This window comes from Motacilla alba, chromosome 1A (assembly GCF_015832195.1).
Source record: "Motacilla alba alba isolate MOTALB_02 chromosome 1A, Motacilla_alba_V1.0_pri, whole genome shotgun sequence".
Classification (NCBI taxonomy): Eukaryota; Metazoa; Chordata; class Aves; order Passeriformes; family Motacillidae; genus Motacilla; species Motacilla alba.
In genome coordinates this window covers 20,222,638-20,239,992 of record NC_052031.1, presented here as the reverse complement: position 1 = coordinate 20,239,992, position 17,355 = coordinate 20,222,638, and the positions used below count along the sequence as shown (strand labels likewise).

Below are 17,355 nucleotides of genomic sequence, written 5' to 3'. Positions count from 1 at the left end.
GGGTTTGCCGTGCCCAGCCGTGCCCATCCCGTGCCCAGCCGTGCCCAGCCCTGCCCATCCCGTGCCTCAGCCGTGCCCATCCCGCGCCTCAGCCCGTGCCTCAGCCGTGCCCAGCCGTTCCCATCCCGTGCCCGGCCGCGCCTCAGCCGTGCCCGCTGCCCGCGCTGCCTCCTGCCCCCTGGCGGCCGCTCCGCGCAGCTCGGCCCCGCGCACCGGGCCTGGGCAGGCGGGCGCGGACAGGGCAGGCCTCAAAGGCCTTGTCTCTAAACAGCTGCCGTAAAAGCTGAAATCACTGACTGGCATTCCATTCTCCCCAAGGCAGAGCAGCAGCCGCTCAGGGTGACTGCCCACTTCACCCTTCCCAAACCAGAAAAAGACCCAGGTGTGCTGCAGGCGTTGCTGGGCTTCCTTGGCACTGACTCCCGCCAGGAGATATTCAGGCTCCTTTCCCCAAAAGCCAGTGTAAACCTGATAAATCTTATTCCTCACCAAACCTGAGCTGCTCCCACAGAAAGATTTTCTTTCTGCTCCTCTGCTTGCATCCATCACTCCAAAAATGAGATTTCTTCCAGGCTCACGGTCCTCTGACTCCTCTTCCAGAGTCTCCCTGGTCCAGGGAAGAGGATGTGGCGTTCTGGCAGTGTGGAGTCACAGCCTCATAATAACTAGAGCCCTCCTGCCTCTCCTGTCCTCACACAAAACACTGGCCCAGAGCCTCTCACTCGTCACACCAAGGCAAAGACAAGAATTGGTTTTTAAGGCAGTGAATGCTGTAGGAATTACCCTGTTCCTTACACATGCACCTAGTGTAAGGCAGTTCAAAACAAAAGCACCAGCCTCAAGCGCTTTCATGAGTCTTGCCATAGTTACCTCATTACTCTTATTAATTTTATTGATTGATTCATTATCTTTTGCTCCAGAGTTAAAAAGTGTAGTCTCTGTGCAGTCTCTGATGAAATACTATTTTAAACATTAAATTGACAGATAAGAAGAAATATCCTTGATTAGTTCTCTCTGATTCACTTTTGTTTGTACAGAGCAGAGAAAACAGAAAATTTATGTATTTTGAGAAAGTTTGGGGGTTCTTGTTTTGTGGCAAATTTTCACATAAAGTAGTACTTAGTAAAATAGTGTAGCTCCAAAGGCAGCAAGCCCCCCCCCCCCCCCCCCCCCCCGGAGCAGAGAAACCAGGATTAGGTAATGATTTGAATTCAGTTACATGTTACCTTCAACCTCTCCAAAAAACAGTTTAATAACTAAGAAAAAAACAATCCAAAAGCACCAAACTGCAAATGAAAAAGAATTTTTAAAAAATTTTTAAAAACACAATGCAAGAGAAAAATAAACACTTCTAATTCAGGAACACAGAAATAGTGAGAAATAGAGCTGGACAGGGCCTGAAATTCTCGAGCCATTTATCAGGTGCCCATTGCCAGGGGAGAAATATTACTTCTGGCAGTTTTTTCTCTAATCTAGTTCTGAAGGCATAAATATAAGAGGGTCCACATTGTTCCTGCCTGGACTCTTGTCTTTTTCAAAATCACCCTCTAGAAGACTCCATAACCAAAATCTGAATGCCCAAATCAGTGGTGTTTGGATCACCTCATCCTCCAGGAAAAAGAAAAAAAACAAGAACACCGACCCAACACTATCAAATGACAAGCGTTTTTAAAGCAGCTTTCAAAACAGAAACAAAAAATCTACTTCAAAAAATTAGGAGTTTAAAGAAGCTAATGTGATAAGCACATAGATAATTCAGGATAATTCAACCACAGCCAAACAGTAAAATACTAAAATTGAACTGGGAACTACATAGGTGAGTAATGGAAACATAAAAATGACAGGAAGCACCTTCCACAAGGGAAGAGACTTTTTATGAAAGAATAAGATAATTGTCTTGTAGCTGTGTTAATATACCTATCAAAGTGACATAGTTTTACCCTTTCCTTCTTTAACAGAACCTTACATATTAAGCCTTACCCCTCAAAAAATGTTTAAAAATGTATTAGGAATTCTACTGCTTTTGGATTATATTGCCCTGCATTATACTGGTGTAGGCAAACAATCTGCTGAGAAAATGAGGTCTAAGATACAAAAACTTTTTTTTCTGCTTTTCAAAATGCAGAAGTATCTTAGTCTGTTACCAGTCTTGTTTTGAAGTCAATGCTAATAGTTTGCTGGCCATTTCCAATCATTGCGGGCCAGTCCACAGTTTCAAAGGCATTCTCCACACTTCTCAGTATGTTTCTCCAAAGGGAAATTTCTTTCTGAAAGTCACAGTCAAAACATAACCGAATACCTGACTCTGCATTGCTGTGATCAGTTATTGCCTTAACATTTACAGAGAGAAAACAAGGAAAGCAAACATCCTACCACTGCACCCAGATAAGGTAACTGTAAACTGAAATACAGCTTGCTGAGAATAACTCTTCAAAGTGGAATATCTCCAGTATCACCTTGAATAGCAGAAAAGCAAATTCTGGAGTTAAAATCATGAAATTATGATAATTAAAACAGTAACTCAGAATAGCAAATGCCAGCTGAAGTACAATTTATGAGGTGTTTGCATGCTATCGTACTGCAAAAACAATGACCTGCACAAACTGAACCGATTCCAGCCCAAGCTTCAGGACATTACTGACACTTAAGAAAACAGTCCCTTCAGTCTTTTCAGTGTCAAACACCATTCTTACAAAATGCCTAATTTGTTCATATATGCAAGTGATCCTTGAGGAAGCAAATGGCAATATTTATGAACAGAGATTTAATAAAAGAGACCAGAGCCACAATCTGTTCAGTTCTGAGCAGGTCAACAAAGTCATGCACCTTGTTTTCCTGGCTTATACTAATGGGAACAAGTATTCTGAGACAACACAGACACCTTGTCTAAGCCTTGTCAACTCAGCCACCACCTAATGTACTGCCAGTTTGACACCATGCAGAGAAATCTCTCACTGAATCTGGAAAGCCATTACCACCTTTATGCCTGAGGCAAATTATTGATCTCCTAATCTGTCAATATCATGAATGTGTTTTTGATAGAAAATGCAGCTTTACACACTTAAAGGATGATGCATCTATTTTAGGCTTGCTCATTCTTAGGTAGTTGTTTCTGCAGAGAGTAGCAGCTGAAATTTCGATGTATGTTGAGAAGGAAGCTGATTAGAATTTACACATCCATTTCAGTCTAAGATTCACCCTACCTGCCTTGCCACAAGACAGTAACTTCAAAAAATCCCTTTGTTTGCTGCAGAAAGTCACAAGCTGAGAACTATAAAACCACAACATCCTGGAGAAGAAAACATCTGAGCAACAGAGTGAAAAAATGTAAGCACGTGTACACGTAAGGTCTGCTGCAAAGCCTGCAGTGCGCTTTTCGGTCTCTGCTCTGCCACCGAGCCCACTCTGCTCTTTCAGATAACATCAACAGCCGTGGAAGATCACCAAAGCAGACTGCTTTGCCCCTAATAAAGGAGGTGACTGTCAGGTTCAAAGCATATCAGTAGTGTGAAAGAGCAAATCCAGCTCAGCCAAGAGCTGAACCAGCTAGCGCTGGAAAGGCTTGTGCTGAGAACACAGCCCAGGTACATCCAAATTGCCTTAGACTGAAATGGCAGGAAAGCATCAAAACAAAAAATACCAGTATTACCATAGCCTGTCTTCTTCAGTGTTTTGTTCTAAAAGGATAACAACAATAAGAGTTCCTCAGTTAAGGAAGAGATTTCTTTACAAGGAACAAAAGGCCAATATGAGCAGTGATTGCCAAAAATACAGCAAGGGTTGACCACCAGTGTGAAGTGTTCACTCCACAAGTGCCAAATTTTTAATTAAAAAAAAAACATTTATTACAACAGAATATTACAAAGAACTAGCTTCAGTGATCAACAAATAAAACTTTACAATGCAAACAATGTAATTTCCGACTGTGGAGTGACAGATATCCCAAGTTTACAAACACATCATCTTTTTGTTTATGCCCACTTAAAAAATCATTTCCAGTCTGCTTTATTTTCCATCACATACAGTACATTTATCCAAACAAAAGCATGTACATTCAATATAGAACATTTTGAGCAAAGCTACAATCTTAGTTCCCATTCACAGTATTTTTAGTGCAATGCACTAACAGGGCCAAATAGTTCTCTATCCATAAAAGCATTTTTACTCCTGATCTTGTGATCAACATTTAGATATATTTTATACAAAAAAGTATATATGAACACGAGGCACCTCCCTAAGTAAGGGAGTGAACCGATATAAAAAACATGATATTTCTCCTGATGTACAATACCTTTCAAATTGTAGCAATTTGACACAAATCACTAAACAAAATATTTTCTAAAAGGTAAAAAATAAAAAACAAACAAAAAACACAAACAAAAAACCCAAACAACAACAAAAAACCCAAAACAAAACCCACTATTGCATGAAACCTGCCAAGTACTTCCTAATGGTAGGCATGCAACTGTTTTACTACAATCTTGATTAAAAGGTTAAAAAAAGGGCATCTAAACATTTTCCAATTACACAAAGTCAAGTGTTACCCATAGTGGTCATTTATGATTTTGGGAGAAAATATATTTTGAGTTTCTCCCAAACTATCCTCCCTTTTTATTAATTTTTAATGAAATAAGCTAACATTATAAGTGGTTGTGCACAGATTGTCTATAATACATCAGCAAATATTCACTACCTTCATATTAACATTAGTGTGTTGATCTTTCAAAAATAAACTGAAAAAATAAACTGCAGCTATCATTAAAGTGCTTGTGTATCATTTTTTTTAAAAATTAAAGAATAGAGGAATGTGGATATTCTTGTAAACTTTCGGGATGTTTACAAAGTTTTCCTGTGAACCACATATGGAAACAAAATGGAGGTCTTTGAAGCAACTTCAGCACAGTGAAATTCAGAATGTCCTTAAACTGGGAAATTAGTCACCATGAACAAACTGAATTTATGGCAAATACTAAAAATTAGTAGAATTCAGCCAATAAACACTACATTGTTTGCTCTTATACATTCATTTGTAATAAATTTAAAACAGTATATAATACAACATTTACCAAAGTAGGATATCACATCAAAGTTTGAGCTGTCCATCAATTAGCACTGCCAGGGAGGACCAGTATGCATGATGAGTTTTCTGAAGATTTCCTAAATGAGGAAAATCCACCTTCTTCCAAAGCTGCTGCTCATTAACTTGTCTCTGGTATACACTTTTTCAATTTCAGGAAGTTTGTTCTATACTGGGTCAAACTACAACTACACAGAGATAACTGCTAATTTAGAACCCTGTGCATTTCACGTCAACTACTTCAATGTTTTGGGAAGTGCTTTGCTTGTCCTACAAGCAGTCAGAGTGATTATTAATATTGTAAGAAAAAGAAAAAACAGCTTATGAAAGTATTTCCTCCTTATAGTACCCTTATCAAGAATTAGCAGTTCCACCAACAAACTAAAGTCTTTCTCACTCAAATGAACTTCAAATTTTCTGAACATCACTTGAACCTATCTGAAGAGAAATGGGAATAAATTAATACTTTCAGTTCACCCATAAAATTCTCTTTTAAACTACACAACATAAATAATTTACAAGGTTACATTTTTAATTCTTATTCAAAGAATTCACTCCCCCTCTAGAATTCAGCACAATTCAGGGTTCAACTCAGTTCATTTTCAAAGTTGTGCCTGATTTGGTCAGGATTTATTAGAAAGTCACGAAAGCACCACATCCCAATTTAATATAACTAGGTGGTTATTCACTGTGAAAGCTGAACTCAAATTCAAATCACCTCCCAGAAAACAGTGTTTCAGAGTTGAAACATAGAACAAGGCACATATACTTTGCTTTCTTTTTGCCAGATATGCTAGAAAGATGATTTTGCATAAGGTTGTTAAAAACTCCTAAAATTATCACTAGTCTCTCTTCATCATACTTTTGAACAATCCCCAACCTTCAGCCATCAGTTGGTCAGTTTGAAATACAAAGTGACTGCACACAAATATTTTCTTTTTTAAAAGGTCCTCTAAAAATAGGCCATGGCAAGGCCTATGGAAAACTGAGTAGCTACAAATACAACCCCTCCAAGTGTAAAAAATTCCCAGAGCACCACATAAGCAAAACTTTAGAAAATTCTAGGGCAGACTTCAATACATATCAATGCTTAAAGCAAAAACTTTGATAAGATTTGAACAATTTAAAAAACTAAATGACCACAAGTCTCCAAACCCGGGCTTATATAAATAAGCTTTAAAAGAATGGAATTCTGAATTTGAGGACTTCAAAGGTATTTGCAGACACCTAACCCATAATGACTTTAAATCAAAGCTGCTAAGCAACCAAATTACATTAAAAAACCTGTTCTATGCACTTTTGTTGACAGTGTGTTGGCAATACACATTAAAATAAAAATTTCAATTCACAAATGTTAATTCCAGTAAGTTCATAGAGATTTTTTTTCTTATATCAGCTTTTACTTTAGTACTTTTAGTACTTCTTCAAGTGGTCACAGCAAAGTTAATTAAATGAGTTAAGTTATTCAAACCAAACAAAATTACTGTTAATTTTAAAAATTTACTATTTTAAAAATGTATTTATATTAGCCTTATTACAGCAGATGCCTTAAGACAGTTTAAAGAGTTGACTTAGTACAGTTTAATCTACATTCCATCTTTCTACAATGACAAATTTAGATTTTTACTCTTTTGCAAAATGCTAAAAAAAAAAGAAACAAATTTGACATCTACTTTTGCATTTAAACCACTAAACCATAAAATCTATGGGAAAACATGTTTTCAGCAATAAATCAACAACAGCAAAAGAAATGCAGTGGTATTGTTGGGTTTTTGTTTTTTGTTTTGTTGGTTTTTTTTAAAAAAAGGACAAAACACATTTTCTTTTTCCTCATCAGACAACAGCTTTAGATCTTGTACTTCTGCCTTTGGTTTTACTTTCTTCAGGTGAATGAGATACGTTTGCTTTGTGGGTTTTCTTATGATGTTCTAGAAAAGCTTTTCTGGCAAATGCTTTCCCACATTTATTGCATCGGTGCAGAGAGAAGTTTTTTGTTACTTTTACTTCAATGCCAACATCAGCTCCTTCATACTTTTTACTGGGAGAATTAGAGGTGACATCCTGTTTTGAACCAATCTGTTTTGTTTCATCCTTCTGAGAGCCTCTTTTTGTCACCTTATTTAGAACGAGATCAATTGGCTTCTTTATTGCTCTTATTTCTAAGCTTGCTGTGATTTTCCCAAGGTAGCGTGGTGATTTTTTATGAACCACAGTTATGTGGCGGATCACATCGCGCTTGCGACGTGTTTCGTAAGAGCAGAGTGGACACCTGTAGTATTTAACATATATATTATTTCCATCTGTGTGTAATTCAATGTGCTTTGTTAAATTCTGTTTCGACGTAAATTGACGCTTACAGAGTTTACAATAAAGCTGCTTGAAGTCAAAGCCAGCTGAAAGTTTTGGCTTCCTGGCTTTTTGCTGGCCACCTGCAGCAGATGCATTGGTTGATTTAGGGGTTGATTTAGGGGTTGATTTGCAGGTTGATTTAGAAGTTGATTTAGGGTTTTCAGGGTCCTGTTTAACCTTATTTTTCTGTGCTGACGGTGTGTTCTTTTTCTCATTTGAATGATTTGTTCCCTTTAATTCATTCTGTGGAGAAAGCACAATGGAAGGGGGTGAAGGTTCTACAGAATCTGCTGGTTCAACTTGTATTTCTGTGCCATTGGTAGTATTGTTGGGTCCTTTCTCTCTTTTAGAGTTCTTTCCGGAAAGAGTTATCTTGTGAACAATTTGCATATGCCTTTTCAGCATTATCTGTGAACTATATTTTCTCTTGCACAGAAGGCATTTGCATGCACTTAAATTGTATTCAGCCTTTGAAGACGACTTTTGTTTTCTTGTCTTAAGAGATTTTTTAGCAGAAACTGTATCCAAGAACAAAGGTTGCCCAGGCTTTGTAGCTATATCAGGAGTAATGGAATCCCTTCTTAATCCTCTGTGAACTTCATCAAAATGCCTCCTTACATTGGCTTTTGTGGCAAATGATTTATAACACACAGGACAACTTCTACCTAATGTGACAAGAACATTCTTATTTCGTCCTCTTGCAGAGCACTGGTTTGGTTTCTTTTTTGTTTCTATGTACTTCTTTAGTTCTTCCATCTTTTTTTTGTGTACTTTTCGAATGTGCCGGCGTACACTGCGTCGTGAATGAAATTCCTTCCTACAGAGGCAACAAATCAACTGGTGGCCACAATCAGAATTATCCAGAGAGTCCAAGTCAGGATTCACCGCTGGTGGCTGTTCTTCAGGAGTAGATATCACCTTGTTTGTAACAGGATCAGCAGGAGGTAATTCTACAGTATCCCCAGCGGGGACTGGGGCTGGAGCTGAAACAGTCTTGGGTTGCTCCGTGCTGGGTTCCTGGGTCTGTGCTGGAGCTTGATCAGGGGTATGGCTACTCTCTGTGTTCTCATCTGGGCCATCAGTCCTTGACACATATTGAAATACAGCATTTTGATTAGTTTCTATAGGTTCCAATGTAATGATATATTCTTGCTTATCTACCCTTGGATAGATTGCTTCAAGAAGGTCATTTATGGCTTGACTCTGCTTATCTTTTGTATCTGGGAGGTCTGTGAAAAGAGGAAAAGGTATTTTTTAATGATTTGGTAATTTCGAATTATTTAAATTTCAAAGTAGCTTTTAAACACTATGTGAATTAAGTCCACAAATTTCCACAAATCCTCTTTTGTATTCTCTGAACATTCAAAGGCTTTGAGTAGTCATTGCAAGTTGCCTTTTTATTAAAAGCCAGCATCGGAAATAACCCTCCTGGCGTGCTAATGTGAAAGCCACCTGAACTAAAAATTTCTATGACTAGAATTAAGCTGGTCTTTAAAAAACTGTATCAATTGCAAGAATAACATCATTCCACTGAACTTGTTCTGCAGGTGTGCAACTAAGCCTGAAGTATCATTAAAAACCTATTTTCCTACTGTAGGATACAGGCACTCTCAATAAAGGAACCTAATTCTGGAAATAAGCTCTTCCCTGTGAATTCTGAACAAACCTTACCAAAGAATGAAACATCTGTGTAACCTGAGCATTGCATGATGATATAAGTAGATAATATTTTACAGGTCTCAGTAATAGTCTCTCTTTAAATGCCAAATTAGTTCAGTGCTCTAGTTCCCAGTGACACTCAAAGCATCTGCAATGGCACAACTACAGCAGAAAGGTGAGGCACTGAGATGACACAGTTCAAATTATTGTGGATAATTTTAAACATGTGAGTCCTGGTAACAGCTAATTAAAAACCCACAGTCAGAGTTATTCCTTCCACACACCCAGCAATACATGCATAGTGCCAGTACAAAAATAGGCGTTTTGTAGCTCCAAACCCATTTTTTAACACTGAATTTTTAACAGCTTTTACAGTCAGTTTCAAATGAGCCTATCTATACAGCTTTTACCAAGCGTTAGAAGTCTTTCCTGTTTTATAGTACCTTTTAAGACTACTTCATCACTATACTGAGTGCATGGATTTTTCACCATGGTATGCTGAACTTTGACTCCTGCCTCTTGTTCACTATCTTTTACTTATTGAGAAAACTCCCACTTAGTTCAATAACTATATTCAATTTTATATAAAGCACAAGTATTTATACAGTTTTATTCAGAGTGTGTAGTATTATTCCTTTTATTGGCACCTCTCATGGTGAACAGTGGAAGTTACTTTATTTCTATGTTACTTGCATGTTATTTCATATTAACATATGAAAGTTAATCAGAAAGCTAAAGGAAAGCTAGAATGCCAGGAGCTGGATATTAAGTCTTTCCTCTTTCCTTTGTACTTTGCTTACAAACTATTACATCTAAAGTCACATGCACTTCTAACCTTGCTTTGAAGCTACAAGCCACCCCTAGTCACAGAGAAGCTCTGTGACTCTCTAACTGCCCAAGCAAGCTCATTTAAGGAAGGTGACAGTACCAGCCTTTTCACCTTCTCCTTCGAGCTGACACCATGTGCAAAATGAATCATCAAAGTATATCTCGGTTCCTAATTTTAGAAATACTGAGGCAGGAAGGCATTAATCAGGAAAGAAAAATCCTCATTGCACCTATATTGACCTAGTGAAGAGATCAAGATAATTAGCTTTACAAACACTTTTGAATGCTGACACATTTCCAAATTAATCAACTTTACTCAGATTAACGAAACGTCATCACTGGAATGAGACTGTAATAAATTTCTTTTTCCATAAAAAAATATAGTTCTTAACTTTTTCCTCATCATTTAAGTAACTTCTTTTAATAATAAAGCTTATTTTCCACAACAAAGATGTTGGGCTAGGCATGATCGCATAGGATATCTTACAGCAGCATACAGTGAAGTGAAGCAGGGAAAAAGAGACAGCATTATTCAAGCACAGATCCTTAAATAAAAGGGTAAACTTTCAGTCTGTGTCTCATACTGACTAAAACCAAAAGACTACATCCATGACACAAGCACTGTATTCTCTCAGTACAGGAGAATGTTAAGGATATTGACCCAGGTCACTTCACAGGAGCAGCCAAAATCCATCAGAGCTATGATGGCCTAAAACTGAAACACCCTGTTAGAGTCACTGTCTCCTGTGAGATTAGCTTCCCAGCCCTTTGACATGCTTTTGGTGTCTTTCACAGTAAAGGACAGATGGGAAAGAAAAAGGGGAAGAAGGAATAAAAAGTGTTAAGATTGACACTTAATTTAAAGGCTAGATGTATAAACAAGCTATCTAATTATGACATTGGCATGGCTTTTGGTTGTTAGTACATATAAAGTCATTGCTGTAGCTCCTTCAATAACATAAAAGTGATACACATACGTTACTACAGAAATTTAGATCCACCTCGGTTTTTAGCATTTTGTTTCAGGTATGTTTGTGTAAATGGTAATGAAAGATACATTTTTCAACTTCACATAGCTTTATTAAACATTTAAATTAATAAGACTTACTATCATCCATCTGAAGACTTGGAGGACAATAAAACTTTTTATGAGTAATTAAATTTGGTAATCCTCTGAAGAGACTCCGGCACAATTTACACTCAAAAATGGTGTCCACATCTCTTAACAAGATATGTTTAAGTTGTTTCGTTCCTGTAATAAAATAAATATTACACTTATGGAAGGCTTTCTGTTCATTTCTTAATTCACATCATCCCATGAAAGTGGAAACATTTGGAAAGCAAGTTGAATCACTTGAAAACAAGTGGAAACAATGAATAATTCCAACAGTATTTTATCTTTTGTTAGTGCTACTTCATTTGTACTGGAAGTTTGTGATACATGCTCCAAATTTCACAATGAAGACAAGACTGGGATGAAAAAAACCTCAATGATTACACACATTACAGTTTACAGAGAAAGTGTAATGATTTACAGTAAAAACTAACATCTAACATTAGCAAATAGTTCTTACTGTGGTATTTGGTTGTTGCAATACAATTGCCCAAAAGGAAAGAATAAGCACCTGGAACATTTAAAGAAGCCTGTAGTATTTTTTTCTTTAGGGTTACCCTACAGTGCTAAGAAAACAAGACACATACGGCTATTTCACGTAGAAATGGCACCTGGTAAGGCAAAATCCTCCTCCTGCCTTCTGTCCAACCTCCCTGATGCAGGATGCAGGTGACTGATGATATCAAAGTAAGCTCTCAATTTAACACCTGCCAGTGAGGACCACCTCACTGTAGCTCAAAGACAAGGTACCTGCAACTAGTTTGTGCCATTACCAGTAGATATTCATTACTCTGCTTCAAGCAAAAGAAGCCTGTCCTGCATCTCTGAGGCCTCTAGCAAACTAAAATGGTTACTAATGAATAATTACACATCCTGTTTTTGTATTAAGTTATTGAAATTAAGTGGACAACTTAAATACTGTGCCCATTTGCAAGACTCAGAGCAGGCATCTCACTGCACAGCAGCAGTGTTTTTATACACGACACACTTCACATACATAAAAGGTCTACAGGAAAAAAATCTAGAAACACACAGATAGTAGCACTAAAGACCAAGAGTTGTGAAAGTAAAATGTCTGGTTTGCCACATCAGAAGTGTAGAAACAGCTTGAAAACATTGAAGGTTTCAATCTTCCCTGGGATGCCTCCCCAAATGCTTAGCTGTTCATTGCTACGTATTGCGACTCCCAAAATCAATCAAGGAACACTTTAAAAGTAATATGATGAAGCAATTTAAGATGTTTAACTTTTTCCTTCACCTCAGTAGTTTTATCATAAACTCATTGATAATAGCAGCAGAAACAACACAAGGCAGAACAACAAACTTAATTTTTAAGGTTTTTGAATGACAACTATACAGCAAGATCTGTATCTTCATTACTTTCTATGAAAACCCTTATTAAAAGGAGTACCTAATTCCAAAAATCTACATATATTTTGCAAAGATGCATAAAGTCAGGTGCTGGTTATTTTAAGACACTGAATAAACGTAACTTTTTTAACAAGATAATGAACTTCTTAAGGCTCAGGCATGGTTTCCTACCTGATCGAAAACACTCAATGATTTGTTGAATACCAGATTTTGATGTTTGCAGAGGCTGCTGCAATAATGGAGGATCACCAGGTTCCAACAGATGCACTGAAATATATAAAAGGATAATAAGCCATTAGAAAACAGTCAGGTAATTTTTGTAATTTAGGAATATTAAATACATACAGTAAACTAGCTAAAAAGAACATCCAGGACTACAGTAAAAGTAGACTTACTCTAAAATTTTCACTTATATTAAATTAAAAATCAGTCAGCACTGAATTTTCCAGCTATGATGCCTTCTGACCATCTGCTGTCATTTTGATCACTTTTGTCTGTATTCAAAGCTACATTAAAACAACACAGAAACATATAAATATATAAAACCAAATTAACTCACTAGAAATGTCTGTCAATTAAAGTAACTCCCCAGAACAATCTACTTCACTCCCACTGTTAAAACCAAATTACATGTACAAAAGAGCATTACCAAATACTCTATTACCAGCATTACCAAACACTTCACAGCACACTACATGACTTCAATGTTGCCAGTATGCACCTAAACACCGAAGCCAAATCTAAAGCAGCAACGATCAGAAAAAAAGCACAAGCATAGCTACATAGCATATGCCAAAAAAACCTATCACAGTATGTTTAACCACAAAAGCTACATTCAATAAACTCCTCAGGCTCAGATGAACTGCTGAGGGAATACTTTTTTCTGATGTTTCTTTCCATATCATATCTGTTGGAATGCTGGGGGACACAGACAGATGATGGATTTTAGACATGGCTAACATAAGAGATTTGATAACAGGATGCCTTGGCAAAAGCAAACAGAACTTGAAAATTAGACTAAGATTGCAAGAAGATAAAATCAAACAGGTTTACTGGAAAAAGAAAATCCCATTCAACTCTGCAAGCAAGAGATGCTGTTAGATGCATAAGTTTGTGTATGTGATTTTCACCCAATCATTGTAGTATACATTACAAGTCTCCCTGAAATAGTACAGAAGTGTTTGTATCCCACAATAAAATGAGATTCTGATCACCGAGTCAGTCTTCCCTATCTCTCTCCATCACTGACACATATTCTTTGCAAAAGCTATTGAAACTAAAACACATGTTGATCAGAATTTTTAGCAATTCCAATCTGCAGTATTTATGCACATGAAAATTAATAGCACTCCATTGCTGTATATAGATATGGCAATTAAGCTTTGCCCAGAGAGAACCCACATTTACAGGAACAAGAACACTTCTTGAAGCATGTGCTAGCAAAATCATTAGTTAGCTCTTATTTTATATTTCTTATTGACTAAAGAGCCAGCCTTGCACTTCATAAACGGGCTCCCACCTTAACAATTTGATTTGATTTTAACCCCATTGTAAGGTTTTTGTTTCTAAATGTAGTACTGAGATCTCTAAGAATTTATTTTTAATAAAGGCCAGTTGAAGCATAGTATGAAACTATTTAGAGATAAAAACTGCAAAAAGACTAAACAAATTATGGCTGGAACATTGAGCTAAAAGGTTATAAATAAAATCTAGCTGAAAAGAACATTAGAAAACAAAGCACTGTAAAAAAGGACAACAGAATGAACATTCCACCCAATTATCCTGGTCCCATAATATACTATTATTAATACAAACACATAACAACCATGACAAATCAGCTAATCATTTGGGGATCTCTAACACAATGGCATATTGTATTCTACTAACCTAATCCCTGCACTTCAAAATAAAACATTTAGGTTTGTATATAGCCTCTAATATCCATGCACAACACCAACTGACAGCAACAGGAGTAACACAGGTGAAGCAGACCTAACACGTCACTGTTAATTCGTCAGGCAAGAAAAATGTTTTTGTGTTTTTAAAGCATTGGAACAACTCAAAACCATTTCACTGTCAACACAAAGAAATGTTTCTACTAACTGAACAATATCTACTCTCAAATCACATTTCACTAAAGGGGCATAACCAAAGTCACTGTGCTCACATTTTCATCTGTTAATTCCCCAAACGGATGCCTTTCTTCTCAAAACAGAAGTGAAAACATCCAAATAGCACCTTTCTTTCAAAAATGTAAGTGAAAGCATCCAAATACACTCCACAACAAGGCAAAAAGAAACAAAATAACCTTTAAAAATACTAATTATAACAACAAGCAGAATAATTTCAAAAGCATCTAACAGTTGGCTGAACCTTCAGAATACTCATTATAGTTTCCACTGATGGCATCTATCACATCACTCAGGCATTGAACGTAAAGAGTTGTTCTAGGTGAGTTTTTCTCCTCTGAGACTAAGATTTTCAATTTCACCAAAGTTCACCAGAGAAAACAGAGTAAAAATATAAACAACAAATGCAAATGATGGCCAGAAACACCACTTTATTAAAAAAAACACAACAACAACAAAAAAAAAAAAAACCCAAAACTGAGAACACTGCACTTTTTGGAAACAAAATGATAAGTTGTTTTATACAAGCTCTTGCCTTCCTTTGCTCACTTCATACAACACCCATGCAGTGGCCTGAGGATTATCCCACATGCAGGAACTAAAACACTATCTTCCTGAAATGACTTTAAGGTGACAGTTTAAGGATAGAAAAAAACCCCATTTCCACACAAAATTTAGAGACTTTTTATGCCTAGAGCTGACACTCATGATACACATTCACCTCCTCCCAACAGTTTCTGCAAGCTTTTAATGAAGGAGACATGCCGAACAGCCGAAGCATCACACACCACTGTACCTGGTTCACAGCATCCATGGTGATGGTGGTCAGTCTGACAACACTTGTCCCTTAGAGGCATTTTCCGTGCGCACGACCTGCTTTCCTTCTACATCCAGCAGCTCGTTTCTGCTAAAGTAAGCAAATTAGCCGTCACCGCCGAAGCACAGGCGGCTCAGGAGCGCGCCAAGCCCGCACCTCCACTTCCTACGGCAGCACGGCCGGCCAGGCCGGAGGCAGCGGCACCCCTGGCGCAGGAGAAAGTCCCATTGTTTCCAGCAGGTCTCACTCTCAGACGCCCTCTGCAACGGCCGCAGCGAGCCCGGCCCCGCTCCCGCCCCGCCGCCACCTGCGCCTCGGCCGGCGGGGAGAGCCCCAGGCCGCCGCCCTCGGCGCCGAACCCGGCCCGGCCGCACGGCCCCGCGCCCCCGCCGTGCCGGGCCCGCCGCGTCGCGTTCCGTCCCCACCTCGCAGCCTCGTCCCGCAGCCCCGCCGCTGGGCCGGCGTCCCTGGGGTCCCGCGGGGAAAGGCGCGTTGCCGGCAGCCCGGGGCAGCTCCGCGGCGCCGCCGGAGCCGGAGCGGGGCGCGCCCGCCACGCGCGGCCGGGCGGGAGGGGCGCGCGGCCGCAGGTGACAGCGGGCGCCGACGCCGGGACGGGGCGGGCGCGACGGGCGGGCGCCGCGGGCCGGCCCTACCTGGAGAGGACGGGCGGCTTCCCCCTCCCCGAATTAAACTTTATTCGCCCCTGTCCCGCCAGAGCGGCGGCCGCTGACCCCGGAGCCGGATGGGCACGGGGGCAGGAAGTGACTGCGGTCCTGGCGGCCAGAGCCCGCCCCGCGCGCAGGCGCCGCTCCCCGGCCGGGCCGCACAGGTGCCGGGCGGCGGCTGCGACGGAGCGGGGCTGGGGCGGCCGGAGAGGCCCGGCCCGCGGGGCTGAGGCGGGACACGGGAGCAGCCCCGGGCGGGCTGAGGCGCAGCGCCTGACACGGGACCGAGCCGCCGGGCGGAGCGCGGGGCGGGAAGGAACCGGCGCCGTCTTTGTCCCGGCGGGGAGAAAGGCCCGCGGTGCCCGCCGCGCACGGCCGTGGTGCGCAGCGCTGCCCTGGGGCACCGGCGCCCCGACGCGCGTGGGAGCAGCCAGCATCCCTGGAGCTGGCATTTCTGCCCCCTTTCAGCCTCGTCTGCGCCATTGCAGTGTAAAAAATTATGAACCAAACCACCGGTTGTTCTAATAAACCTACCAAGGAAAAGCGTAGATTAATGTTTTGAGCACTTGGAGGGAAAACTCGTCTTCTGAAAGAGAATTGTGTGGTGCCTGTGCCAAATACCGGTCACAGGACGTCGGTGCGGTGCAGTGCAGTGGGTGGCAGGGCAGCCGGTGTCTTCAGACACGTTTCCACAGGGTCCTGTTTAGTCCTGTGCTGTCTTAGTGTGCTTCTGTAGGCACCTCGGGTTGTTGAATAGGTGATACTTGGCTTTTGCCAAAGGAAAGGGTAAGATTAAGCCTTCATACACTTAAGGAACAACTTCTGCCGTTGAAGAAAAATCTGTAAGGTAATGTCAGGAGTAAGCACATCATCGCAGGAAAAAAAGCTTAGTGATGGTACTAACACAAACACAATCTCTGCAGCTTTGGCTTGTAATAGCAACAGTTAATGAAGATAGGACTGATGGTTTGAGACAAAGTTCCCAGTCACATTACAGTCTGTGTGATAGTAAGATGTCTCACGCTTTCTCCAATCAGACATGGAGAGACCTTACCATCTGTGGCCATCAGCTTGTACACAACAATGTCTTCTTTTAAAGCATGGACATTCATTTAATCAATAAGTCTTCTTTTTCCAAAGCAACATGAGACCAAATTGAAACTCAATTACATTTGGATTTTGGTTAATAAACTGGAAACCCCTTAAGTGTCAGAGAACAGTTCAAACAGCTGAGTGCCAAATAGCATCTTAACTCTGAGGTACAGCAGAACTCAATTGAAACCTTTGTGTCAGGCAGCCAAACACAGGTCGTTGTGTATGTCCAGAGGTGCTCTCACCTTGAGTTT

At 39.9% G+C, this 17,355-nt stretch overlaps 1 protein-coding gene across 4 annotated transcripts; it reads right to left on the bottom strand.

The window, feature by feature from the left end:
• Nucleotides 1-3,820: 3,820 nt before the first annotated feature.
• On the bottom strand, nt 3,821-16,118 carry ZNF800 (zinc finger protein 800). Of its 4 annotated transcripts, none has more exons than XM_038155001.1 (5): nt 15,998-16,118; nt 15,324-15,434; nt 12,570-12,665; nt 11,022-11,165; nt 3,821-8,655 (listed from the first exon to the last, which is right to left on the bottom strand). In XM_038155001.1, the coding sequence occupies exons 2-5, from the start codon at nt 15,382-15,384 to the stop codon at nt 6,911-6,913; spliced, it is 2,046 nt and encodes a 681-aa protein (XP_038010929.1). In that variant the 5' UTR covers nt 15,385-15,434; nt 15,998-16,118; the 3' UTR covers nt 3,821-6,910. The 4 variants fall into 4 exon arrangements, with proteins under 4 accessions (XP_038010929.1, XP_038010930.1, XP_038010927.1 ...); XM_038155002.1 differs by having other exon boundaries at nt 15,324-15,431; nt 15,998-16,085; XM_038154999.1 differs by lacking the exon at nt 15,998-16,118 and adding an exon at nt 15,770-15,911.
• Between the last annotated feature and the right edge of the window lie 1,237 nt (nt 16,119-17,355).